The sequence below is a fragment of the Alosa alosa genome, chromosome 10 (genome assembly GCF_017589495.1).
Source record: "Alosa alosa isolate M-15738 ecotype Scorff River chromosome 10, AALO_Geno_1.1, whole genome shotgun sequence".
NCBI lineage: Eukaryota > Metazoa > Chordata > Actinopteri > Clupeiformes > Clupeidae > Alosa > Alosa alosa.
This window is the reverse complement of record NC_063198.1, coordinates 9,593,040-9,621,005: the sequence shown is the minus strand read 5'-3', so window position 1 is coordinate 9,621,005 and position 27,966 is coordinate 9,593,040. Positions and strand designations below refer to the sequence as shown.

The following is a 27,966-nucleotide window of genomic DNA, read 5'->3' as shown; positions in this document are numbered from 1 at the left end:
TATGGCACAATTTGCTAAGGATGACCAGTTACGCTTTTAACATAGACTGTAAAAGCATGTTGTGTTGGTAAAAAATGTTTAGGTTTTATGTGCGTACCTATCACAGACTTTTATTTTGAAATACGCACGCGACGCAATCTCTGGTACGTGCTCGTAGGCTCCCCTACTGGTGCGTTGACTGAGGCGGAGGGAGCATTAAGCGAGATAAGTTTCGTTTTCCCGATGTCACTGTTGTTATGACGTGGTTTCTTGGAATTTATTTCCCTTAAAGACCTGTTAGGTTAGGATATTGTTTTTCCTCCACTTTACGGCTTGGTCGTGGAAGAGGAGACGTTTATTCTCTTATGAAAACGTTGATAATTTGGCTAAGCTTCAATACATATGGCGGCTCTTTGTTTTGCCATTTCTGCGGAAATGAAAATGAAAATTTAGTTAGTGACAACTGTGACTTGGTGTGACTTGGGACTTAGTGAGTTGATCTGAGTCTTATTGTTGTCAACGTTGCACGTTTCAGACGTCTAAAAGGCAACTGGAAATACCTGGTAAGTAAACATTTGGTAGTATTCATGGTGTGATTTGGAGTGCGTTCGCTGTAATATCATATTTAACAGGACCATGGTATTCTTTGACCTGGGGAAGTTTAGGTAGGGGTATAGGCAACGATTCCACGTGCCACACTGTCCCATCACTGAGCTGTCTATAATTCAGGGTAAAGGTAAGCATATGTCCAGGTTTCACTATGATAGTGATCTTTACTATGCAGTAACATACAAGAGTATTTTCTTTCAACATGTGCCATACAATGTGCATCAGTCGAAGTATAGACCTGTTACGGTGTAATAAATAATGACATTTGCTGACTGCCTAGTTCTAGTAGTTTGTAGACGAACAGAAAGGATCATACAACTTTTACACGTAGGGCATATTAATAATGATGTTATGATCTATATAGGCTCATGTTGTAATTTGGAATTTACATAATGGTACCATTGAAGAGTGAATACATATTGTAGTGTCAGTCAACTGTGCCCCTGCCCTTCCTGTCTGTGTCTGCAAGGAGGCATGGCCCAGTGGGAGAGGCTTCAGCAGCTGGACCCCCTGTATCGGCAGAAGGTGCATGAGCTGTATGACCGGGAAGAGTTGCCAATGGATGTGCGCCACTATCTAGCCCCCTGGATTGAGAGTCAAGAATGGTGAGTGAGTGTGTATGTGTGCCTGTGTGTACTTGTTGTTCTATCCCTGTGTGTGCATGTGTGTGGGGTTGTGTGTATGTAACTGTTTCTGTTTGTGTTTTTCAGGGATCGTGCAGCGATGGATCCACAATTGGCTGTGGTCCTCTTTCAGGTCCTCCTGGAGAATCTGGACAACCAATACAGCCGCTTTTTGCAGGAGGGGAACGGGGAGAGCTTTGTGTTGCAGTGTAGTTTCCGAAGATTCAAACAGAACTTTCAGGTCTTTCCCTATTCTTTGTCTCCCATAACATCTTCAGAGCAACCCTGTCTGTGTTTGTCAGCTACCTATATTATCCTACAGTCTTATTGTGTTAATTCAACATATATGATAATGTATGGCAATATGTGGCCTACTTAGGGGGCAGCTGTGGCCTACTGGTTAGCGCTTTGGCCTTGTAACCGGAGGGTTGCCAGTTCGAACCCCGACCAGTAGGCACGGCTGAAGTGCCCTTGAGCAAGGCACCTAACCCCTCATTGCTTCCCAAGCGCCGCTGTTGTTGCATTCAGCTCACTGTGCCGGGATTAGTGTGTGCTTCACCTCACTGTGTGGCTAGGGGCCAATAATACAACTGTTACGAGTATACAGTATATACCAGTTATGCAAGTATAGCTAATTTTCTTCATTGCAAATTGAATTGCAGCCTTAGACTCATTATAACCATAACCCATATAGTATAAGTAAGTATATATAATCTTTTGATCCTGTGAGGGAAATTTGGTCTCTGTATTTATCTCAATCCGTGAACTAGTGAAACACACTCAGCACACAGTGAACACACAGTGAGGTGAAGCACACACTAATCCCGGCGCAGTGAGCTGCCTGCAACAACAACAGCATTTCGGGGAGCAGTGAGGGGTTAGGTGCCTTGCTCAAGGGCACTTCAGCCGTGCCTACTGGTCGGGGTTCGAACCGGCAACCCTCCGGTTACAAGTCCGAAGCGCTTACCACGGCTGCCCCGTATGTACAGTGATGTAATGATGAAAGAGTTCAGTGTAAAATGTGTGCTAATAAGTGAGTGGTGGCTGATGTTGGGTCTGCAGCGGTACCAAGAGGAGCCGTATACTCTGGCTAAAATCATTCAGTGGTTCCTTACCAAAGAGAGAGAGATTCTACGCATGGTTGAGCTGCCTGACCAGGTCTGTGTCCATTTTAGTTATTATCTGCAGCATGACCATTTACTCTCACAAAATATCCGCATCATCACCATCATTATCGGCGTCAGCATGCATATCTTAATGCTGAACCCCATTGTTGCCCCAACCTTCACTCACTCACTCACTCTCACTGTCTCTCTCTCTCTCTCTGTCTTTCTTCCTTCTTTATTGCTATCTGTCATTGTCTCTGCCTGCCCCTCTCTCTTTGTGTCTCTTTCTCTCTCTCTCTCTCTCTCTCTCTCTCTCCCTTTTTCTCTCTGCCTCGTTCCCTCCACTGCTCTCCCTCTCAGGTGCAGTTGTTGCAGGTTCAGCAAGGCAACATGGAGACGGACAGCGAGCGAAACATGCAGAAGAAGGTGGAGGAAGTGCGGCACAAAGTGCAGGTGGGTGCAGGAGAGCGCAGGAGAGAAAGAGAGCTCTCATTCTACACCCTTCACCTGCGGTCATTTGAAATGGTCATTTAATGGCTGCCTCTGTGGTTGCCAGGTGATGGATCACACTGTGAAGTGTTTGGAAGAGCAGCAAGATGAGTTTGACTTCAAGTTCCAGACCCACAAAATGGAAGGTACTCCCCCACTCTGTCTCTTGGGACGCAGTCTTCCTGTTCATTATGCTCTTATTTGCACTATTCTTTTTTCTCACTTTCTCTCTCTCATTCTGTTGTCTTTATTGCTTCGTGGTGCAGGACCTATTACTCCTGAAGATCAGAAGGTATTGCAAATGATGCTCAACCGTTTGGATCAGTCCCGCAGGGTATGTCACTGTTTGTGTGTGTGTGTGTGTTTTGCAAATTCAGGTAACTCTTTTGTGGAACCATGTTAGACTAACATAGGGTAATTCCATGGAAAATTATGTTTTTTGTAACATCCATAACGCCAATAAAATGTGATGGTATGGTATGATGTGAATGATTACATGACATTTGAGCGTTTGCTATTTTTGGCTGAAGAATGTACATGAAAAAAAATGCACAAAAAATGAATGTTATCATTCACATCATACAAATGCCAAGGCATTTCACTGGTGTTATGGATGTGACAAAAAGTCAATTATCCTTGGAATTGCCCCATAGCCATGTCTTAAAGATGTAATGGAAGATCGCATAGCCAGTATCTATCCAGTCATGGAACACTGTCATGTCACCAATCGTATTGACTGCAGTTGTAATTACAGTATGATGGTATGATAATATTATAGCATGTAAAAGAAACTATTCTAGTATTTAACATTATGAGAACTGTCATAACAATTACATATAATGATGTCATCACATTGGACATCAACTGTCATGGTGACTAAGGACAGTGTGTGAAATCTGCCATGACATGTTTATGACGTTGTTCAAAGTGGCAAAGCTTTTGCACATCTCTTTTTTTTTTAATTTATTGTTAGGAGGATAACCCCTTGAGATGAGGGGGTCCTCGGGACACAAGACAAAGACAATACAGCACATGTACATTCACACCCTCTAAAGCTCTCCCTCATCCCGCCTCGCCCACCACAACCACCATCCTTAGTGAAAACCAGACCATGTATTAAACATAATACAGTATTAAGAGGCATGACAACATTTAGCCCATACACATATGTATATACATACCAGTAAATACATACACACACACATATTTTTGGGGATAGGTGCGTTGGAGAAGACTGTGGGTCGTGAATCAGAGGTTTTAGAAGAGATCCCGTGTGTTTTATTCAAATAAATGTTTGCATGCGGAATGTTTATGACGTTATCAGCTCTATGAACTGAAGAAAGTTAGCAGCCAACTGAGAAAGGGAAGAAGTAATCACTATTCCTTTCTCATTTAAGTTCCTGTTAAAGTGCATCACTGGTCCTTTTGACTTTCCAGGTGTAAAGACTCATTGTCTTTGGGCATTGTTTTCTTCTTATGACCACAGTTTATTTTGTATTTTGGAGACAAGTCTCCTTCTTCATGTTTTGTTTCAATTTGCACAAGGCTGCAACTGCAAACTGCATCTGGTCCTCATCAGGGACACAGTGAAGGGGACCTGAGACCATTTCACATAAGCTGCAATAGGTGTAGATGGAAGTAGTGACAAAATTGCCCAAGTCACTCCAAGTTGGTTGATAGTTGCATTTTTTGGTGGTGCATGTTAGCGACCTAGGTGATGTAATTAAAATCAAGAATGGTTTTAAAACTAAGACAAGTTGTTATTACACAACATGCCTTATTAATTGCATGACAGAAACATCTGCTGAATTTGCGTGTCATGTCTTGCGCAATTAGTGGCTTTCAATGTTTAAGGGCAACCGTTCAAGTCCTTCCAAGTCATTCCAGTCCTGGCTTGTCATTCAGTTCCGTTCAATTAATTTACAGTAAGAAGTATTGCCATGACATTCAAAGGGAACTAGAACACAGGAATGTATCATAGAAAAATATCAAAACACAAAATCATTAACCAGAATAATTGTGATTTGTGATGCCACTATTTCGCTCTCTCTCTCTCTATCTCTCTTTCCTGTCTGTAGTCTCTGCTGTCCAACCTGACAGCTCTGCTGATCCTGATGGAGGAAGCAATGTCTTTGCTGGTGGAAGATGAGCTTGTGCAGTGGAAATGGAGACAACAGAAGTCCTACATCGGAGCCCCCGAAGACACAAGTCTGGAGAAACTTGAGCAATGGTACACACACACACACACACACATACACACACACACACACACACACACACACACACACACACACACATAGAGACAATGAAACAATGAGACCTCATCTCTGCTCTGCAGATGGCCAGGTAATCTTGGCAACAGTCGCTATAGCGCTCACAGGCCAAGTTACACTGACAGGTGAATTCTGGATCTGTTTCGTAACCACAGCGATCCTGGCAGGAGTCCAGAGAGTTTGCGGAAGACAAACAGTGTGAACTCAACTTCTCCTTTGGGTCCTAACAGGGCTACCACCATTGACATAGTCGTCTATCATCTTCAAAGCAGCGTCCTGTCCATAAGATGACTGATTTGAGAAAATGTGTCATATGTCATGTCATAAAATCTATTGAGTGTGATTTTGCAAAAAAAGAAAAAAAAAGATTTGTGTTGATAAGTGAATGTGATCAAATTGATTTCATTAACACTTGCTTTGAGTAAATGCTGATTATTGAATCAGTGGTTGTGTGTGTTTGTGTGTGTGTTTGTGTGTGTGTGTGTGTGTGTGTGTGTGTCTGTGTGTGTATGTATGTGTGTGTGTGTGTATGTGTGTGTGTTTGTGCGTGTGTGTTTGTGTGTGTGTGTGTATGTGCATTTGTGTGTGTCTATCAGGTTCACATCTATGGCTGAGGGTATGTTCCAGATTCGAGAGTTCCTGCAGAAGCTTGAGGAGTTGTCTGGAAAAGTATCCTACGAAAAGGATCCCGTCTTATCCCAGAAGCCTTCGCTGCAACAGCGGGCTGACAGCATCCTTACCACTCTGCTCAAGAGGTACAGTTTTCACATACACATACACATATATATTCACATACACATACACATAGATATTCACATACACATACACATATATATTCACATACACATTCACATACAGCATATATCACCTGCTAGGGCCTCTCTAGACAGCGGTGGTTAAAATTAATGTTATAACCGCTAAATCAAGATGATTATTAAATCATCTCTTAATGTTCCATCTGTCCTGCAATGTTTGTCTAAAGGTGAGTGTGTGGTTTGCTCTGTTTTCAGTGCTTTTGTGGTGGAGACTCAGCCCTCCATACCACAGGGGAAGGGGCCTCTTGTGCTGCGCACCAATGTTCAGTTCTCTGTCAAAACCAGGTAATGGTATACGCACGCACATACACACACGCACACATGCGCGCGCACACACACACACAAACACACACACACACACACACACACACACACACACACACACACACACCACATCTACACAGACTCTCTCACATATTCCATCTATCTTTCTATCGGACTTCATTCCTGCTCTGGCCTCACAGTTATCGCTTCAATTGCTTGCGCTTACAGAGACGTGGATTAGGCCGGAGAATACTGCCACGCCTGCAGCGTTGTCGACCAGTTATGCTTTTTCGCATACCAGTCGTTCGTCTGGTAGAGGAGGCGGGACAGGCTTTCTCGTCTCTGATGATTGGAGGTTTACACAGTTGCTGCCTGCTCAGGTCCACAACTCGTTTGAATATCATGCCATCATGATAACTGAACCATACAAATTATACTTGGTGGTTATTTATCGCCCTCCTGGACAACTTGGGAACTTTGTGAACGAGTTGGACATTCTACTGTCTGCTATTCCAATGGATCACACGTGTCCACAGTGCTCCTACTCACAAGGCTGGTAAAGATCTTGATTTAATTCTGGTACGTAACTGTAATACAGACAACGTTTTGGTTAATCCATTACATGTATCGGATCATCACTTTATCAGATTCTCTGTGCGTCTCCTGGATAACCCAGCAGCTCCTCCTCCGATAATTTCGTTCCGGCGTAATCTCAGAAGCCTCTCAAGCGACCATTTTGCAACATTAGTAACATCTGCTTTACCTACTGTACTCCTAGCTCATTCTTGGCACTTGAGGTTAATGACGCTACAGAGACTCTCTGCTCTACACTGGCATCTTGTCTGAATGCAGCATGTCCTCTTTCCTCAAGACCTACTCGTTCTAAACCTCGCCATCCATGGCTGGCCGAACAGTATAGTCTCAGTGCTAAAGGAACTTAGAGCTGCTGAGAGGAAATGGCGTAAATCCAGAGATGGAAATGATCTTAGTAACTACCAGTCTTTGCTGTCATCCTTTTCATCCACTGTTACACTTGCAAAAAAGGCATTCTATCAAAGCAAGATTGAGAGCGATTGAGAGATTGAGAAAACTTTTTTCTACTTTCAAATCTCTTCTCAATCCTCCACCACCACCATGAACTACTTCACTGTCAGCAAATGACTTTGCAACATTTTTCACTGAAAAAGTTGCTAAAATAAGTGCTCAGTTTGATGCTCCTATAAGGAGGGCTTTGCCTTGTGTTAGTATGACCGCATCATTTGACTCTTTCTCTCCTCTTGATGAGGAAGCAGTCTCTCAATTGCTTCAGCGATGTCGTCCAACAACATGCCCATTAGATCCTGTCCCGTCCACTCTTCTACAGTCTATCTCACCCGCTGTTCTACCAGCAGTCACACATGTATTTAATGCTTCACTCAGTTCTGGAATAGTTCCTTATTCTTTTAAACAGGCTAGGGTTACACCTCTGCTAAAGAAAAGTACACTTAATCCAACTGAGGTGAAGAACTACAGACCTGTCTCCCTTCTTCCTTTCTTGTCAAAGGTTTTGGAGAAAGTGGTCTTCAAGCAAGTTTGTGACTTTCTTCATCAGAATAATCTACTAGACCCTATGCAGTCTGGTTTCAAGAGTGGTCATTCTACTGAAACTGCTCTTCTGTCTGTGACTGAAGCATTGAGAGTAGCTAAGTCCTCTGCTCAGTCATCAGTATTAATTCTACTAGATTTATCTGCAGCCTTTGATACTGTTAACCATGACATTCTCCTATCTATACTATCTGAACTGGGAATTTCTGGAAAAGCTCTTGACTGGTTTGAATCTTACCTTAAAGGCGTTCTTTCAAGCGTGTCTTGGCAGGGACAGGTATCTAAGTCTCATGACCTCACCACAGGTGTGCCTCAGGGATCAGTATTAGGACCCTTGCTTTTTTCTATTTACACCACTTCCTTAGGTGATACCATTCGCTCCCATGGATTTGACTATCACTGTTATGCAGACGACACTCAACTTTACCTGTCTTTCCCACCTGATGACTCTAGTGTTTCCCACCGGATTTCTGCATGCCTTAAGGATATTTCAGCCTGGATGAAAGATCGGCACCTTCAGCTTAATCTCTCAAAAAACAGTTTTGGTGTTTCCAGCTAAAACCGCTATTCCCCAACAGATTAACATCCAGCTTGACTCAACTTCACTGACCCCAACTAGATCGGCACGAAACTTGGGCGTTGTAATTGATGACCGACTTAACTTCTCTGAGCATATAGCTTCGATTGCAAAATCATGTCGGTTTATGCTTTACAACATTAGGAAGATCAGACCTTATCTGACACAAGATTCCACACAACTTCTTGTTCAGACCATGGTCATCTCTAAGCTGGACTATTGTAATTCACTATTAGCTGGCTTACCCGCTTGTGTAACAAGATCATTACAGCTGATTCAAAATGCTGGAGCACGCCTGGTCTTCAATCAGCCAAAGAGGACACATGTAACTCCTCTCCCTAGTTACTCTCCATTGGCTCCCTATAGTAGCCAGAATTAAATTTAAATCTCTCACTTTGGCCTATAGGACACTAACTAGATCTGCTCCTAGTTATTTTAATTCAATAATCAAGCCTTACATCCCCAACCGCCCACTGCGGTCTTCTGGTGAGCGTATGTTGTGTCGACCAGTAATGAAAACTGGGTCTAATTCCAGACTCTTTTCTTCAGTGGTTCCATGTTGGTGGAATGAACTGCCCAGTGCTCTCCGTTCCTGTGGTAGTTTTGGGTCGTTTAAGAGGGGTCTAAAGACATTCCTATTCAACATATACTTAGTTGTTTAAGTGCTTATGTGTTATGGTTTATATAATGTTGTTTTATTTTAATTGGGCTGTTAATTAATTTGACATTATTGTTTATTATTGATATTCTCCTTAATGTAGTCTTAGCATGTCATTGTTTTTATATTATTGATTTATTTGACATTATTGTTTTATTATTGCCTTTCCCCTTTTTTACATTGCTTTTTATTAGGCTATTGCTTGAATTGATATTATTGTGTACTACAACTATTCTCCTTACTATATTTGACCTACATTTTAATCTGTTCCCTGTTCAATTTTAAATATTATTATGTTGTTTTGTATTTATGTGTCGCTTTGGACAAAGGCGTCTGCTAAATCCATAACCATAACCATAACCATAACCATAACCATCTTCCAACTCTACCAGGTTCCTTGTGAAGGTCCCAGAACTGAACCACTCCATGCAGGTGACAGTTACTATGGACAAGTAAGACTTACAGTTATCTATGTATGTGTCAGTCTGTATTTATCTGTCTCCATGGGTAGTCTCCAGTGAAGCTACTGGTTTTCCTATGAGGTGGCACTGCTGCCAAAAGGGTTATCTAGGGCGTTGTGTACCTCTTGGATATTCCATCATACCATTATGTCCAAAGGTCAAGCAAGTTTAACTTGTCAGTTTGCCACTGACTTTTGTTGTTGCACACCCAATGTGATAAACACAAGGTGTAACAACCACAAGGCACAATACAACACTTTAATTATGTTGTAATGTAATGATACTCATTTTGTTTATTGTTCTTCCAAATTTGATTTATAAGTCACTTTGGACAAAAGCTTTTGCTAAATGCAGGAACTCTGATGTTCTTCATCAGTGAAATCTCTTGTTGTCATGAAGCAGTCACATGAGTGCCCCATGTTCAGAGTGGCTTTAGGGCAGTGCTAGAGCGAGCTGTTTTCACTCGTATTGTGTTCACTGTCCTGGTAAAGATACTTGTCTTCTGGAATCTTGTGATGTGTTGTTTTTCTAATTGCTGATGGGAGCCCAGGGTTGATCCACTGTGGGTCATGGCCAAATCTATGCCCAAGTCAAGTGCCATCTGACTTCCTCTTGTAGCTATAACTCTTAGGCTTATCCTTCTAAACAGAAGCGGTTTGTGGTCAAGTCAAGTCAAGTTTATTTATATAGCACATTTCATACACAAAGGTCATTCAATGTGCTTTACATAAACAAAACCAAACAATAATAACAAATAAAAGGATAGAAGGGCAATATAGTCAAAGAATAGTTAAAAGGTAACGATCATCATAAAAAGAAAACATTGGTGGTGGTAGAATTTTGTCACACTAAAATACTTTCATCACACCAGCCAAGCAGTAGAGAGTGTCTATGAATGCAAATGTGTTTGTGCAGTACCTTGCAAAATTTGCTTGTTTTGCAAATATTTGTTTATTGATGATGTGTGAGTTTGGATACACTCAGCTGTTTGTTTGTGTTTATTTCAGGGATGCTCCTCAGGTGAAAGGGTAAGTGAGACTCTGCTGTCCTCTACTTTACTCTAGCTATACTATACTGAACTATACTCCAACAACCACACCAACATGTCCCTGCGTATTGTGGGCCATGAGGTACATAGTGCAGCAGATATTATAATATTTGACTTAATATTATCCTCTGGAATCAGATTTTTAGGCTTTTTTAAAAAATGTTCAATGTATTGGAAATGTTGTGTATTACATAGAGGCTGTGGTGTTGTAGGCTAGCAGTACAGTGATCAGGAAGTGAAAGTGCAGATGCAGAGGCAGTGTGACGGAGGGGAAAGGCGAGGAGTGACAACAGTGCAGAAAGATTTCACAGGTCATCACAGGACACACGTGTGCAAATTGGCCATTTTTCCGGAGTATAAAATAAAGATGGGGGAAAAGTAAAAAAGAGTGTTCAAATCCACTTCAAATAAAACAAGGGCTGGTCAGATGTAACGAGAGAAAGAGCGCATGCTGTAATTGATGCAAATGAGGGGCGCACTCTTTCTGTCTGAATGACACATCAAGTCACAAACACATCCATCACTGATTGCAACCTATTGTGGTATCTGTACACCTGACAACCTGGTATTTTCAAACTGCCCTTAAATGAGCCTTTGTACCAATCATACTCATCTGATGAGCCTTTCTCCATGTCTTGTGGGTGTGTAGGTACCGGAAGTTCAATGTGTTGGGCACGGCGACCAAGGCCCTGAACATGACTGAGAGCATGCAGGGAGGCATGGTGGCCGACTTCAGACACCTGGTGAGCAGTGTTGGGCAAGTTACTGAAAAGTAGTAATTAGTTACAGTTACTAGTTACTTCTTTCAAAAGTAATTGAATTACCTTACCAAATACTGTATATCAAAAGTAATTAGTTACTAGAGAAAGTAACTTTTGCATTACTTTTAAGTCTGTTTTTAAAATGTCAATATGAACAGTACTGAACAGTCACACACACAATAAACCTAATTTTTAGACCTATTTATTGTAGTTTCAACGGGCCTTCAAATCAATAGCCTTGTGCATGAGTTCTCAAACTTTTTCCGACCACTAAACATCCTATAATGCATGAAGGCTTCCCTGACCTTGTTTTGCGCCACCCCCATCCTATTATTATCATTATTCCGTCATGGAAGTCTATGGCAGCCCATAGAACCGTCTGGTAAAAAGTTGTAAAATTTGGCACACAAATTAGGCACCGTCCCATGATTCATTTCACCAAGTTTCAAGTTGGCACCTCGAGCACTCTAGCGCCACCAACAGGCCAAAGTTGGACGTGCGTTCGTACAAGTAACTTTTGGCTCAATTGTCAAATATGAGGTATCGTTGGAATCCTTGGACCAAGCCGGGTTCAACGCACCCTATGACGTCATTTTCCGCTATGATGGATTTTCCGCCATATTGGATTGAATCAAAAACCCCTAAAAGTTTTCACAGGTCACAAAGTTTGTCCGATTGACACCAAACTTGACACACATAATCTTTAGTCCAAGCCTCAAAAAAGTTATCCTATTTTGTCTTCAAATCTAAAACCGTTCGCCCGTAACAGCCAATCATAATTGGCGGCGAAGCCACCAAACAGGAAGTGAAGTGATATCTCAGCAAAGCTTTCACGTATCAAAACCAAACTCGGTACTAGTGTTGTCACGATACCAAAATTATGACTTCGATACAATACCTGCCATAAATATCACAATGCTCGATACTGAAACGATACTACGACGAAATCCTAAGATATCTGGAAAAGAAAGGACTCATACCTCCTCCAAGTGTATTGAGTCATTTGTGTTGAATTCGGTGCACTTTTGTAGTGTGCAGGTCAATTCTAAATTCTAAACTTCCGACATAATTATTATTTTTATAGTCAGTAAAATAGTAGGCCTACTTTGTGTGATTAAGTCCTTTATTTTTTGTTATAGTTCATTTACATTGTGTTGTGTTTTGCCAATAAAGTAGCTTTAAATAGCCAAACTAGGCTAGATCAAGGTCAGTGTTGAAATTACTGCATGCAAATCACTGAATGCTATGCCGAGGGGCCTAATCTTTAGGCCATCTGATGTATATTGTACAGTATAGGCTTCCCTAGGCCTTCCCGTGTTCATGGGATTTCTTTGACAGTTGCAAAGGGAAAAATGTGAGGATAGTCTTCTTTAGCCCAGTGTACAAGTAATGACGTTCCAACCACTCAGGTCTTAGGTCAGATAGGCCTACACCATTACCTGTCTGTGTGCATTCCTACATTAGCCCACGTCTATTTCTTTGATAACATGATTTGCTACCACGTAACAATAACCCGCTATTATTATTAGGACTCAACACGCTTTGGTGGTATTCTATGCTGTGGGCTTAAGGGGCCGTTTATACGAGAACGATTGCGAAGGAAGACGACAAAATATTTTATCATAAGTGCCTTTCGTTTACACGGCGACCCCGCCATCGGGGCTTGAAGACGCAAAAATCTGAAGACTCCTTCCAGAGTGTAGAGTTTTTGAAGGCGACCGGGTTGTGTCTCCGTCTAAACGGCTAAACCAAAGATCCTTGATTACCTCTCTGGCTAAACTGTCAAATTAGAATGTCTGCGCGTGACGTACTGGGGTTCTATCACACCACCACCCAGCGGTCTGGAATGCATATCCAATCGAAAATCACATACTCTTGCGTCTTCATATAAACCAAGATTTCCCCCTGAGAATGCTCATCTAAACGCAAATAAAAAAATGAAGACGAGACACCACTTCTGCGTCTTCTCTTTTCATCGTCACTGTATAAACGTAGCCTTAATTAGCGCATTTCGGGTAGCCTATCCATCTGGGCAATACTTATTGAACAAGTTGCAGTCTACATGCCATGACAAATATTTCCAGTAGTACTGACCGAACATGAAATAGATTATTTACAAGTTATGGTAATGTTATTCTGGCGTGAACATTGCGCTTTCATCACGTTAGCACCCTATGATTACAGCTCGTTATGTCTCGTCAAAATGATTACAGCTTGTTATGTCTCGTCAAAATTTATTGATGAAGGAAGGTTCGCTTTATCCCAGAGAACCATACTCGTTTCACTTAGGCTAGACTAAAACAGAAGAGAAGGACTTGGCACTAACCATGTAGTGTGTTTTTTTTCTATAGCATATTCGTTAACCTGTCGTTCTTTAAACAAAATGTTGGGATATGTCTGCGAGGTGTTTAGCCAAGTTCCATGCGTAGCCTACTGCTTTTAAATGACTTTGAAACATATTTCACAAAGCGGGCCTCTGTGTACCCTGATGGCTTGCCTTCACTATTCGTGATGTATCGAAATAGTTGCAGATTTCACTTCACCTTTTGTTTTATCCACAAGGCCGAGGGCCGGTCGGCAAAGAACTACTGTATGTTGGCGTTGGCTGCGCACTCACTCACTCAGAGCTGCCTGCTTGACACCCCACTTGCCTAGATCGTGCAAGGAGCAGTGAGAGCAGCAGTTCGCGCAGACACAGAGCGTTAATTTTTAATAAAGTATCAATTCTAAAAGCGTCGAAATCATTATCATTTTTTTTGCGTGAAGGCATCGTGATACCTTTTTAGTATCGATACACCATGCAACACTACTCGGTACATGGGGTCAGGACCAAATAAGGAGGGGGCTCAATAAATGTAATGACTTTTGACCTATAAGTGGCGCTATAAATAGCAAATCTACCTTTTGGCCTGAGTCTTTTGACCACTAGGGGGGCGCTAGAGATACAAGAAATTAGCTCGTATCTCAGTAACACCTTTACGTATCAAAACCAAACTTGGTATATGGACTCGGGACCCGATCCTGAGGACGCACAATACATTTGGTGTACTTTGACCACTAGGCGCTATAATTAGGAAGACTTTTCATTATTGACACCAAACTTGGTACAATGATTCGTGAACACATCCTAAGGACCCACAATACATTTGGTGACGTTTGACCACTAGGGGCGGTATGATTAGCACTTTCACCTATCGCAACCAAACTTGGTATGTGGAGTCATAACCCCATATTAAGACTGCACAATTATTTTGGTGACCTTTGACCACTAGGGGTGCTATAATTATCAACACTTTCACCGATTTAAACCAAACTTAGTATGTGGAGTCATGACCTCATATTAAAGGAGAATTCCGGTGTGATATTGACCTAAAGTGTATTGAAACATGATACCGAGTGTGAACGTATGTCTCATAGCCCATCTCGGCTTGTCCCCTGCACTCCAAAATCTGGGCTAGTTAGCCGATGCTACCAACAGCTTTTTTTCAATAGTGGTGCTTGACATCGGGCTAGCCATGCAAATAAATCACTGTTTTACACCCATTTACGAGGCTCAATGTATCTCCACACTTCATTGGTAGACTTCCGAGGGCCCTGACATTTAAAAGCGAGACATTGAGAACTTTGAAAAAGCACTGGTAGTTTACTTACAAGGCGATTTATACAGACAGTATCTTCCACGAAGTTTAGCATTTGCAGCCATCTTGAATTTAGTCAAGATAAGTCACGATAAGTCGGCGTTTAGTAAGAATGAACAGGTATGATAAGGGATCAGATTCCAAAAATAATTCAGTGGAAATGCATGGATTCCAGTTGCTGCTACTGGAAGAAACTGGAATCCATGCATTTCCACTGAATTGAGCTTGGGGTTTTAGCTCAGTGGTTAGAGCGCTCGACTCCCATGCCGGTGTGTTGGTGGGTTCGAGGGCCGTGAGCGGCGGACGAAACGACCTCTGTTACACTGGAACATCTGAAGGCATATTAATAACAGCAACAAAAAGTTGTAGTATTATTAATGAAACACCCCATTATCGAACCCGTCTGACCAGCCACCCCTTTATCCCCCGGACAGATTTGTCGACGGGGAATGTCACTCTTAACCTGACCCTAGCCAAATGAATTTTGCTCCGCCTAGCTCCACTCATCCATCTGGAACTGATCCATTAAAGTGTTGCTTCAGAAGGCTGGGCCTAATCAAAAAATGCTTGCATATGATTGAATAAGCCACTTGTCCGTCATTTATTGACGTGCTACTTCAACCACTCACATCGAAGCCAACCCGTGACGCTAATAACAGTCTCACAGTCGCTTCTACGCTATGTCACATCTATGAAACTCCCGCCCTGCGTCCTGATTGGCTGAACCATAAAGTCGGTTGCAGAAATCACTCTCAATGGAAGAGGTCCCGGATGGATGTGAGTGAAGCTAGGCGGAGCTAAGCGGAACGAAATTCATCTGGCTAGGGCCAGGTTATGTCACTCTTGCCTGTCCTCAAAACTTGAGAGCCCTGGATTAGGCATAGGGTACTTGTTCTGAGCAAGTGTTGTCAATGAACAGGCTGTGAAACTGTTGGCTAAGTTACAGACAGTCATGAACAACTGATGCTAATTATCTGGGAAACATTCTCTAGCAGCAGTCACGTTGTCATTGTTTGTGTCAAACAAGTTGTGGATTTGTTGTAACATTAAAAGATGACTTACTCTGTGCTGAAATCATGAACTGATGCTCGAAGCTTCAAGGTGAACGGAACTTGGAAGAAGTAGGTAACAGGTTCACGTTCAACAATCCCAGGATACGCGTTTTTCATTGGTTGTTGCGTTAAATTTTACCCAGATACAAAAGTGCTATTTTATGATTGGCTATTGTGTAGCCCCCCTCGTTATTTTTGATTGGCTGATAAGTGGCACTCTCAACTCCAGGGGAGAGGCGCTTGATTCCTGCCGGGAGCGGCGGGGCAAGAGACATTTTGGGCGCAGCGGCAGCATATTTAATATATAAATAGTTTTTCTGCGTGAGAAATACAATGTGTTGCGGGAGAGCGTGACAAAAGACTGAAATGAGTGACTGTCACGCTCAATGCGTGACACTTGAGAGCCCTGCAGGCCTATTGGTGTTGTGGCGTGGCTATGTTGTAAGAATGAGAAATTGATATAACGAGGCTTTTGCGCAATAAGCGAAAAAGAGCAGAGATAAAAACAATGCGCTTTTACTGTAGTGGAGCTTACGAGATGGAAACGAGAGGGGAAAAGGCTTTTAAGATGCCCATTTAAATTGTAGCCTAAGGCACTTAGATGCATCTGCAATCTAAACAGGGCTCCAGAGTGCGACCAATTTGGTAGCATTTGCGACCTAATTTTTCAAAAGTGCGACTAAAAAAAATCGTTCGCACTGGTGCGACCAGCTATTCGAGAGAGGAAAACGTGTCCGCATTGAAACTCTACCTTTGGTTCAATAACAGACACATATTTGGACAATATCGTGGTTTAAACAAATCACAGATGGTGAAGGGCGGGACCTCCCATCTGATTGGCCGTGGTCCAGTGCCTGTGTGTAAATTTGAAAATGCGTGTGCTGCAGAGAGAGAGGTCAGAGACCCGTCAGATAAACAGATTGGATGCAGTTGCATCACAGTGTGGTCACATAGGCCGAGATAAATGTCCCCTCTCTCCACTGCCTTTCGGCGGCTGGCAGCAGCAAACCGATCAGACGAGCCCGAGATGATGATCAAGTTTATCGTTGCCTACGATAGGCCTAGTGAAACTTCCCTTAACCAAGTTCAGTCCGAAATAATTATTTACCAGAAAAATTATTTGAACGTAAACCGACGTACAGGAATGCCACTTGCGCCAAATTTATAAGAGTCATTGCAGATGAAAAGACGTCTTAAAATTGCGAACAATGCATACAAGGCCTTCGAGCGACAGAGATACAGATATCGCCGAAAGGAGGCGTCATTGACCGCAGTTACATGCAGGAGTAACCGGTTTTCAACAGCAATATTCGCTTTTGCGGCGAGTTGTGTGTAAACTCATTCTGATGGCATCAATCAATTTAATCCGGTATTTGGCATAAACCGAATATCGGGGCTGCTACATTTAAAGCCGAATATTCCCTGCATGTATAACTGTGGTCATTGTGTGCGGTGAATTGAATGGACACATTTAGATCGAGCATGGCAAGTCATTGCAATAGCCTATAATAATAGGCCTACCATTTCGTTACTGCATTAACCATAGGGATGTTCTTATTGAAAATGTAAAAATACTAAAATAAGTAAATTGCATTGTGGGGCTGTCAAATGATTATTGCAATCATCATTGCAAAATCACATAAAAATCCCCCAGGCTACTTGGAACATCTCTTTAAATTGTGCTCAAATACATTTCTATGGAAGATGCTAGCCTGGCGAGCTGGTTTAGCCAAGGCCTAAAGATCATGAAGGATAATATGTAAGACATTGAGCCATGAGATGTGCAGTTTGAAGCCCTTAAAAGACACTGTTAATTTACTCACTGTTATTTTTATTTAATTCATCTTGAGATGTTTTAAGTTTAAATTTCAGCTCAGTGGAGCACTTCATTAAGTTACTTTTCTTGTAGAATTGTAAATCATAAGTCATAGGACAATCTATATAGGACAGTAATTAAGGAAAAAAAAGTGAAACTGCTGCGGTGTTAAATGTGATGTGGTTGAAAATTTGGGTGCACCTAACTTTTGTGCTGGTGCACCTAAGAAAAAAGTTAGGCGCACCAGTGCAAAAAGTTAGTCTGGAGCCCTGCTAAACATGAAATACAATCGCTGGAAACACAGCTAAGGTCAGGAGACGTTAGATCAGAAGCAGCAAATGTGCATCTGTCATCTTGTCTGCAGTCCTTCATTCAAGATCAACAGAGTAACGCAAGTAACAAACTCTTTGAAATTTCAGTAATTGTAATTGCGTTACTTGATTTACAAAAATACTTTGTTACATGCTCGTTACCACTAAAAGTACTGGAATTACAGTGACGTGTTACTTTGTAACGCATTACTCCCAACACTGCTGGTGAGTGACGCGGCTGATCCTGGTCTGTCTGTGTATCTGAGAGGTGGTATGGGAGACATGAGGAAGTGGACAGAGAAATGGGCCTGCTGGCTCTCACTCAAAAGTCAGTGGAAAAACAACACTAACATAAAAAAAACAAGCCAAGTCGTCCAAGGCGAAAGAGTTTTTTTAATATCTGCAGATCATGCACTAAAAACACCACATGCAATACAGAATACTTCTTAATTGGACTTCTCTATTGTACCTCTATTGGACTTCACCTTTGCTTTCAGCACTTTTATATAGTTTGCATCAAATTCTTCAGTCCATTCAAGAACATGAGGAAATGTTAACCTGTGTGTGTGTGTGTCTGTGTGTGTGTGTTTGTTTGTGTGTGTGTGTTTGTGTGTACGTCTTGTGTTGCAGACGCTCAAGGAGCAGAAGGTGGGAGCAGGAGGGAAAGGCATCAGTGATGTGAGTTTGCATCAGAGATACAAACGGTCATGCCTCTTCATTCTCCATTTTCAGGGTCACATTTTATACTACGGTGCTGTCGGTGCCTTTTAACAACACTTCTGGGGTAGGTTAGAGTAGGGTAGGCTAGGACAGGACAATGGGACACAGTGAATAAGAATGAGCAACAGCCGAAGACTGTATAAAATAGGCAACAGCACATGAATGCTCTTCTGTGATTTATCCATCAACACTAAGGAATAGAATAGAATAGGTTTCAAATTTAATTAATTCAAGAGGATATTTGTAAGTAAAAAGCCTTTATTGACCTTGGCTATCAATTCAAATAATGCTAACATGTTTCAGCCAAGATGACCTTCACCCAGGCAGCCACCAACACCCAGGCAGCGCTCCTGGTGAAACTCGTTTGTGAATAGAATAGGTCTTTATTGTCATTGGCACAGGAACAACGAAATGAAAAGTGTTCTCCAGTCAGTACATCATTCATTAAGTATAAAAATGTAAGTTCTAGTGTTACTTACAAAAATAAATAGAAACATACAACAGCATACATAAACACACACAGTCAACATACAACATCTACAGACATCCATACTTTCTGTCATTGCATTGATCCATTTTGTAGAGCAAGGGACTTAGCCCTGGGGAGAGCCGGTACTGAGGCTTAGGGCCGTGGATGTGTGGTGGCACACTCTGACCCTCTGTCTGCGGTCAGAGAGGAAGCTATTTATTCACATGCAGGTGGAGTGTGAAAGCCTCAGGTCCCCCAGTTTGACCATTAGCTTGTGAGGGAGAATGGTGTTGAATGCAGAGCTATAATCCATAAAGAGCATCCGCACATAGCTCCCCTGCTGCTCCGGGTGTGATAGTGCAGTATGTGGCGCTATGGCGTCCTCTGTGGATCGGTTCGCTCTGTAGGCAAACTGGTGGGGGTCAAGGCTGCAGGGCAGGGCTGCTGTGATGTGACTAGGGACCAGTTTCTCAAAGCACTTCATCACCACTGGGGTGAGTGCCACTGGCCGGTAGTCGTTAAGGGCGTACTGACACTATGCCATCCGTACCGTACCTGAGTACGCTTGAACCCCAAAGTCTGGTTCATTCGACCACACTCCGTACTGCACCTGGGCTCGGTACACTTCCATGCTTGGGTCCGCTTGAGTAGGTGGACTCGGACACAGTACAGTTGGGCTTATGATCACGCCTATGCAAATAATTCAGTGGAAATGCATGGATTCCAGTTTCTTCCAGTAGCAGCAACTGGAATCCATGCATTTCCAAGGAATTATTTTTGGAATCTGATCCCTTATCATACCTGTTCATTCTTACTCGTCAGCTCGACTTATCGTGATAAATTCAAGATGGCTGCAAATGCTAAACTTCGCGGAAGATACTGTCTGTATAAATCGTCTTGTAAAGTAAACTACCAGTGCTTTTTTAAAGTTCTCAATGTCTCGCTTTTAAATGTCAGGGCCCTCGGGAAGTCTACCAATGAAGTGTGGAGATACATTGAGCCTTGTAAATGGTGTAAAACAGTGATTTATTTGCATGGCTAGCCCGATGCCAGCACCACCATTGAAAAAAGCTGTTGGTAGCATCGGCTAACTAGCCAGATTTTGGAGTGCAGGGGACAAGCCGAGATGGGCTATGAGACATACGTTCACACTCGGTATCATGTTTCAACACACTTTAGGTCAATATCACACCGGAATTCTCCTTTAACAGCGCAATAGTTTTTTAGTTTCGTACCAAAACACCCTCATAAGCACACCTTCATGAACACATGCAAGAATGATTTCATCATTTTTAAAATGATTTTGTGTGTGTGTGTGTGCCTACAGCTCTCTCTAAGTGTCACAGAGGAGCTCCACATCATAAACTTTGAGACAGAGTTTAACCATAATGGCCTGTCGGTTAAGCTAGAGGTGAGTTATCCATTTCTAATCTTTTTTGACAAACTCATGGTGGAGTTTCAACAGTCATGACATACCCCTACTACTCTAGCTGTGCTCTAGTTTCAACATGACATACCCCTACTACTCTAGCTGTGCTCTTGCCACAGTATCCTTCAGCTTTCTCTCACTGCTGTACTAAATGCTGTTCTCTCTGTTTGTGTCTCTCTCTGTCTCTCTCTGTCTCTCTTTCTGTCTCTATATATCTGTCTCTATATATCTGTCTCTCTCTCTCTCTCTTTCTGTCTCTATATATCTGTCTCTCTCTGTCTCTCTTTCTGTCTCTATATATCTGTCTCTCTCTCTCCCTCTTTCTGTCTCTATATATCTGTCTCTCTCTCTCTCCCGGTCAGACCTCCACCCTTCCGGTTGTTGTGATCTCGAACTCCAGTCAACAGCAGAGTGCCTGGGCTTCTGTGCTGTGGTTCAACATGCTGTGTTCTGACCATAAGGTGTGTTTCTTTGTGTTTGTGTGTGTGTGTGTGTGTGTGTGTGTGTGTGTGTGTGTGTGTGTGTTGCACACATTTGTTTGCGTTGTATATGTATTCAGTAGTCATTGTTGCTACACTTACACCTACAGTCTGTATGTGTGTGTGTGTGTGTGTGTGTGTGTGTGTGTGTATCATATGATGTCTGGAGTCATTCTTGATGCATTCTACCACCTGAGTCCTTTCACACTTTTTTGCCCTATCTAATGTGTCTCTGTCTGTGTGTATGTATGCGTGTTTGTGTGTGTGTGTATGTGTAGAATGTGCTGTTTTTTGCAAACACAACGCCAGCCCCTTGGGCCAAGGTAGGGGAGATGCTGAGTTGGCAGTTTCTGTCGGCCGCTGGAAGAGGCCTAGACACGAATCAGCAGGACATGATCGCTCAAAAACTGTTTGGTAGGGAGCTTTTGTCAGACATTATATTTATTACAGGGAATATTTTATATTATAGTATTGCTGTTGTTGTTAATTTCCAGTAATGAAAATGAATGAATAACCCAATAGTATTAGTGAACAGTAGACCAACATGCGACTTGGATAATGTATCCTACAGAAAAACTTTAGGAATAAGACAGAATGCTTGAGAATGTGTGTGTGTGTGTGTGTGTCTGATGGACTAGTTTGGTTGTCATTCCACAGGAAAGCAACAGAGCTACGACGACTGCACCATCTCCTGGGCCAGGTTTAGCAAGGTGAGTGTGTGTGTGCATGTGCGTGTGTGTGTGCGTGTGTGTGTGTGTGCGTGTGTGTGGGCATGTGGGTGTTTTTGTGCACATTTGTTTGAGTTTCTGATGTTATAAATGTGTGTGTGTGTGTGTGTGTGTGTGTGTGTGTGTGTGTGTGTGTGTGTTTAAAGGAAAATGTCCCAGAGAACAGCTTCTCTTTGTGGGTGTGGTTGGACGGCATCCTTTCCCTGGTAAAGACCTATCTGGCTGATGTCTGGAAAGATGGGTACGCAGTAACGAGTGCACGGCACTCTTATGTGTTTTGAACTTTTTCAGTTTGCATTCATCATCATTTAGAACATAGCATATCAAGAACATATCACTTAGAACATAACATATCAAGAACATATCATTAACAACATAGCATATCAAGAACATATCATTAACAACATAGCATATCAAGAACATATCATTTAGAACATGGCATATCAAGAACATATCATTTACAACATAGCATATCAAGAACCTATCATTTAGAACATGGCATACCAAGAACATATCATTTACAACATAGCACATCAAGAACATATCATTTAGAACATGGCATACCAAGAACATATCATTTACAATGTAGCACATCAAGAACATATTATTTAGAACATGGCATATCAAAAACATATCATTTAGAACATAGCATATCAAGAACATATCACTTAGAACACAACATATCAAGAACATATCATTAACAACATAGCATATCAAGAACATATCATTTAGAACATGGCATATCAAGAACATATCATTTACAACATAGCATATCAAGAACATATCATTTAGATCATGGCATACCAAGAACATATCATTTACAACATAGCATATCAAGAACATATCATTTAGAACATGGCATATCAAGAACATATTATTTACAACATAGCATATCAAGAACATATCATTTTGATGATGTGTTATATTCATAGCTAGCACTGTGTGCTTGTTTGTATAAGTTTGTCCTTGGCGTTGTGTTTGGCAGGTCTCTACTGTGTGCAGAAATAAAAGGCGTGTTTATTAGGCTGGAAGCGGTGTTCTATTTATTTAATAGTGTTTATGTAGCTAGTGAAAAGGTCCATATAATAGTGTACTGACTTTAATATAATGACAATAATATAGTAGCTGCAGTAATCTAAAAGAGTCACAACTGTATTAATGTACATATAATAGTATATTAACTGCAGTAATATAAGTCTGATAGTATAATGTAGTGTAGGTGTGTAATGTTGTACTGTGTGGTGCTTGTGTGTGCAGCTCAGTGATTGGGTTCATCAGTAAGGGCAGGGAGAAGACCCTTCTGAAGAAGAGGATGGACGGCACCTTCCTGCTGAGATTCAGCGAGAGTATAAAAGATGGAGGAGTCACGTTCAGCTGGGTTGAGACCGACTTGCGGGGTAGAGACCCACACACACACACACACACACACACACACACACACACACACACACACACACACACACACAACACAATTGAGCTTGTTGTGTTAAGTTATGTGATCTTGTTTCCTCTTCCTGTAGGTAACAGAAATGTGCGGAGTGTTCAACCTTTCACCAAGACTGATATGAGTCAGATCCCATTCGTTGAGATCATCCGAAACTTCCAGATCCTGGAGGCAGGGAACATTCCAGAAAACCCACTGCGCTACCTTTACCCTGACATACCCAAAGACAGAGCATTTGAGAAATATTACACAGAAAAGGGTGGAGGTGAGGACCTGAATATGACTCTCCAATCATTATATAAATATTATTCAAATCTGCCTTTCCATGTTTGTAAGAAACATGTTCTGTTTTCCTTATACAGAGGACAGTCCATACATCAAATACATCAAGACCAAGTTAATGTTTGTGTCCAAAGAGTAAGTATGTTGCTCTGTGTTTGTCTAATTAGATTTGCTGTATTGTGTGTGTGTGTGTGTGTGTGCTGTGTGTAAACCTGTGTGTGTGTGTGCATGTGTGTGTGTAAGCAGATCCATGTGTATGTATGTATGTATGTATGTATGTATAGGAAAGAAGGGGATTCATTTAGTCAACATTAAACCCTCACTTTACACCAGTCATAACATCTCCCAATGTATATGACCTCGATGTAGAAAAAGCAAACTTGGCTACCAGCGGCAATGCAAAGTTGTGCCACGCTTGTGTTCTGTCTATGCTCTCCTGCAGCGACATTAGAGTTAGTAACTCTACAATGTAATTGGTAGGAGCGGGACTGAGGGCAAACAGCCAATGAACAGTCTGTGTTTGCAGCACTGCGATGAGGTCACAGGTAAGTTTGAACTTCTATGAACCAATCCCGTTCAACCCACCCATTCACTGATGGGATGCCCCCCAAACTGTAGGTGCTGGAGACCTGTAGATGGGGTGCAGGTCATCTTTTCATTATTCTCCCCCCTCCGCTTCTGTCTTTTCATTCTACTGTCCAATCACACTGGCTCTATTGTGGCATGCTTGACCGGGACTGGATTGGGCCGTCTTTTAACCTGCATGCTGGATTGTGTGTTGAAACAACGTGCTGATATTCCAAGCATGTAAAAAGGGGGAATGGGGGGTGGGGGGTTGGTCTGTGTTGGACGTATGGGTCAGTGGGCCAATCAAGGCCCTCCTCAATAGGCCTCAATAGGAGAAAGGTGCTACCAATGACTGTATTAGCATGCACATAATAGTGAAGCCATTGGTAGGAACTAAATCCAAGGAAGGAAGGCAGTGCTTTAACCAAATTCGGCCGATTCTGGGCAGAGCTGGATTATGTTCTGTTTACTCCATATGCTTTAAAAAGCACTTACTGAGCAAAATCTGGCTCCAATTTGACCAATATGGCAGATCAATTTTGATTTCATTTTTCTTTTATAATGTAAAGAGGGGGAAGCTTTAGGTGTCTGTATCATTATTCCAACCATCACCCTCCTCAGTATGTGCAGTTCTAATATGCTACTAACCATCATGCTAGGGGCTAATAAACCAGAAGGACCTGTTAGTACCAACGACTGTCGGGCTAAACGCCCCCTGCTGTTCAGGAGAGGGATTTACTCTGGGCTGAATAATGACTGTGAATCACCCTTGGATACTAACAGTAACACTCCATTGCACCCCCTACCTGATTCTTACTATCCTGGATAAGTTGATCTCTGCATGCATCCTTAAGTTAGCGTAAGTGAGATGCCCACTATGAGATGTCTTTATCTCTTGTAATGCTGAAATACTGAAAGGAACTACTATCCCAAAGCAGTGATCCGATTTGCCTCACTAATATCTATACTTTCCCTGATTACTTGATTTTTTTTCTAAAACATACAATGTTTATCAGATTGTGTTGTTGAGGGTAATATATAAATCAGTTAATATGATGATGCTAGAAGTTGATTTCTGCTGTGGTTCATGTAGATAAGAGGTAGGAGCCTAGTTCTGTTTTCTGGACCAGACATTCCCATTGCTCCAGATGAGCTCTGGACCTCACACCTGACTATCGACTGTCTTTCTCTCCCCAGCTCCAGATTATCCTCTGGCAGACTCCATGGACAAGTTCTTAAACTGTGACGGGGAAACACCTTTGCTGAGTGGTGGTGTGTCAGACATGGATGAAGACCTGTTTCAGAAGTTTCTCAATGACCCAAATATGCTGGATGGGATGAATATGCCGGAAACTAGCCTCCCAGATCTCATCCTTAGCCAACTAGAATAAACCTGCATAGCATAGCGCCTTGTTTTAGCCAAACATGCACCTTGTTTTAGCCAAACATGCACCTTTTTTTATTTGTTTTCATCCCCTCAGAGTCCCCTCATGATATCTGACATGGACATTGTCAAATGTATTGCCAACCTTAAATAATTATCAGTGGAGAGGAATATGTTGGCATGCACTGCTTAGCTGTAGTGACAGCAAAACAGTGTGCATTGGCAATTCTATCCCATTTTATTTGTATTGATTGAGGAATTGCTAGTAGTAACTAGTCCCAATAAGGCACTTTACTGACATAAGTATGACTATAAGAAGCACTTACCACAAGGTACAAACAATGGCTCAATTCAGAATCTCCTAGGACCAGTTTCTCATACATAGATTAACTTAATCATTGCAATCTTTTTCTCAAAGGAGATCTTCATTGAAGTTCTTTTTTAGTTCATGTATAGGAAACCAGCCTCTAGAGTCTTATTTTTTCATTTGCATTCATTGTGGTCTGCGTCCGTATGGATTCATTCTAGTGTAACGCTTGTGTTTTGATCATCATATATAAAATGTGATTGAAAGAGAATGGTATATTAAAACAAACTACTAGCTTGGTGTCAATAGGCCAAAGGTTTATGTTCTGACTTCAGAGAGTGAAAGTCCTACCACATATTTATTTTAACCATTCACTAAACCAGTTAATCCTTACCAGTGCAACTCTTTAGCCAGGTATATCAGCTCCTTGGCAATGTCACCTGTATTAAGTACACAGACAGAAGGAATACATGGCAGGACCTTTACTTTTTGATGCCAGGATGTTCACACATGTTCAATTAGTGAGCATTTAGTAATCCCGTGTAAGATGTGAACAATAGGCAGACCAAGTCCTGAGATGGAATTGGATCAATTACAATTACTCTTTTGATCACCCCTCTAGAACTCGTTGCCAGCTAGGATGACTAAGATTCTTTCTGCCAAGACTATTCAGATTTTAGTCCCCGTGAAAATTAAGAGTCAATCATTTTCACTGTGCATGCAAACACTAAGGACATCGAAATGTGACGATATTACAACACACATAATGGTCATGCTTACACTCAATCAGAGCTGCCATAGTAAGAAGTTTTGAAAATACAACTTCTGGGAAGAAACGTTTTAGTGGTTGTGTACAGTATTGACTTTATGAGAATGAGATATGAAGTCCATCATGAATTTAGCTTCTGCTGATTTGTAATCTCGCTTTGACATATTGCATTTTGGCACCTGTATTACTATGTCTGACTTGAATATCTTTTCAGTGCATACTAGCAAATCTAAAAGTCTTTTGTGCTTTTTGTGGGCTAGGTTAAAACATGTGAAATGGAAAAGTTTGAAACTTTTGATACTCGACCAGTTTCCCCAATATGACTGGAAAACAGTAATCTTTTAATTGGCAAAATAATACGATGTCTTAACCATGCACTTTCTAAAGAAAATAAATGACCATATTTGTAGTGCTATGTATTTTAAGATGCAATGCCGACTTAAATGGTACAATTTGTTTTTTTATTTTTTGGTTAAATGTCTGGACACAAGCTACTATGATGTTGAAGCTTGTAAGTGCACTGATTTTTCCTTGTATTCCCCAATGCAGTGCACACCATAACTGTGTGTGACTTGGACAAAAGGCCAAACATAAGAACATGTATTCTCTTCTTTATGTAAATAAAGTCTCCCATGTAGAATTCTTCAGCACTGTGGGGAATTCTTGCAAAGAGAATAGTACAGATGATACCACGCAATCACAAAAAGACACACACACACGCACACACTCATGCGCACACAAACACACACATACACACACACACAAAGAACTCTGTGTGTATGAAACATAGTTGCGTATGGATGTTTTTTTTATTATTATTTTATTATTATTGTAGTTGTAGATTATTGGACAACTGAAAGTAGTGTGCTAGAGTAGTGAGTTTTGTACAACCCTGATCAAGCCACTGTGCTTGATATCCATTTTCAGAGCCGGGGCTGTAGACCCACAAACCCTGGTGTTTTTTGTGCATATATAAAATGGATGGCTAAGAAGCAATTCACTGAATTTACGGAGACGTAAAAGATTAGACAAATGGACAGCACCTTTAACAAAGGACCCAGGAGAGGCATCAACTGGCTCATAGACTGAGGAGTCCCTCTCCTTGAGCTGAGCAAATTTTATTAGACTGCTTTTTTAAATAGCAAGCAAGATACCTTAATCAACCCAATGTAATACTAATAGTAGATCTCTTAATCAACCCAATGTAGTACTAGTAGTATATCCCTTAATCAACCCAATATGGTACTAATAGTAGATCCCTTACTCAACCAAATATAATATGCAGGGGGATAACCCAATGTAGCACTAGTAGTAGCCTACTAGC

General features: G+C 41.6%; 1 protein-coding gene across 7 annotated transcripts; it reads left to right on the top strand.

Annotated features, from left to right (window-relative positions):
* The first annotated feature begins 179 nt into the window (after nt 1–179).
* On the top strand, nt 180–27,282 carry stat2 (signal transducer and activator of transcription 2). Of its 7 annotated transcripts, none has more exons than XM_048254152.1 (25): nt 180–542; nt 645–715; nt 1,061–1,193; nt 1,299–1,452; nt 2,274–2,369; nt 2,678–2,770; nt 2,874–2,952; nt 3,073–3,140; nt 4,885–5,036; nt 5,676–5,834; nt 6,090–6,179; nt 9,370–9,429; nt 10,446–10,466; nt 11,136–11,229; nt 18,695–18,742; nt 20,581–20,664; nt 21,045–21,143; nt 21,440–21,575; nt 21,819–21,871; nt 22,036–22,130; nt 23,147–23,286; nt 23,410–23,598; nt 23,696–23,750; nt 24,096–24,160; nt 25,380–27,282. In XM_048254152.1, exons 3-25 carry the CDS (start codon nt 1,063–1,065, stop codon nt 25,571–25,573), a joined length of 2,355 nt encoding a protein of 784 aa, XP_048110109.1. In that variant the 5' UTR covers nt 180–542; nt 645–715; nt 1,061–1,062; the 3' UTR covers nt 25,574–27,282. The 7 variants fall into 7 exon arrangements, with proteins under 7 accessions (XP_048110109.1, XP_048110106.1, XP_048110111.1 ...); XM_048254149.1 differs by having other exon boundaries at nt 1,058–1,193; XM_048254154.1 differs by having other exon boundaries at nt 640–715.
* Nucleotides 27,283–27,966: the final 684 nt, after the last annotated feature.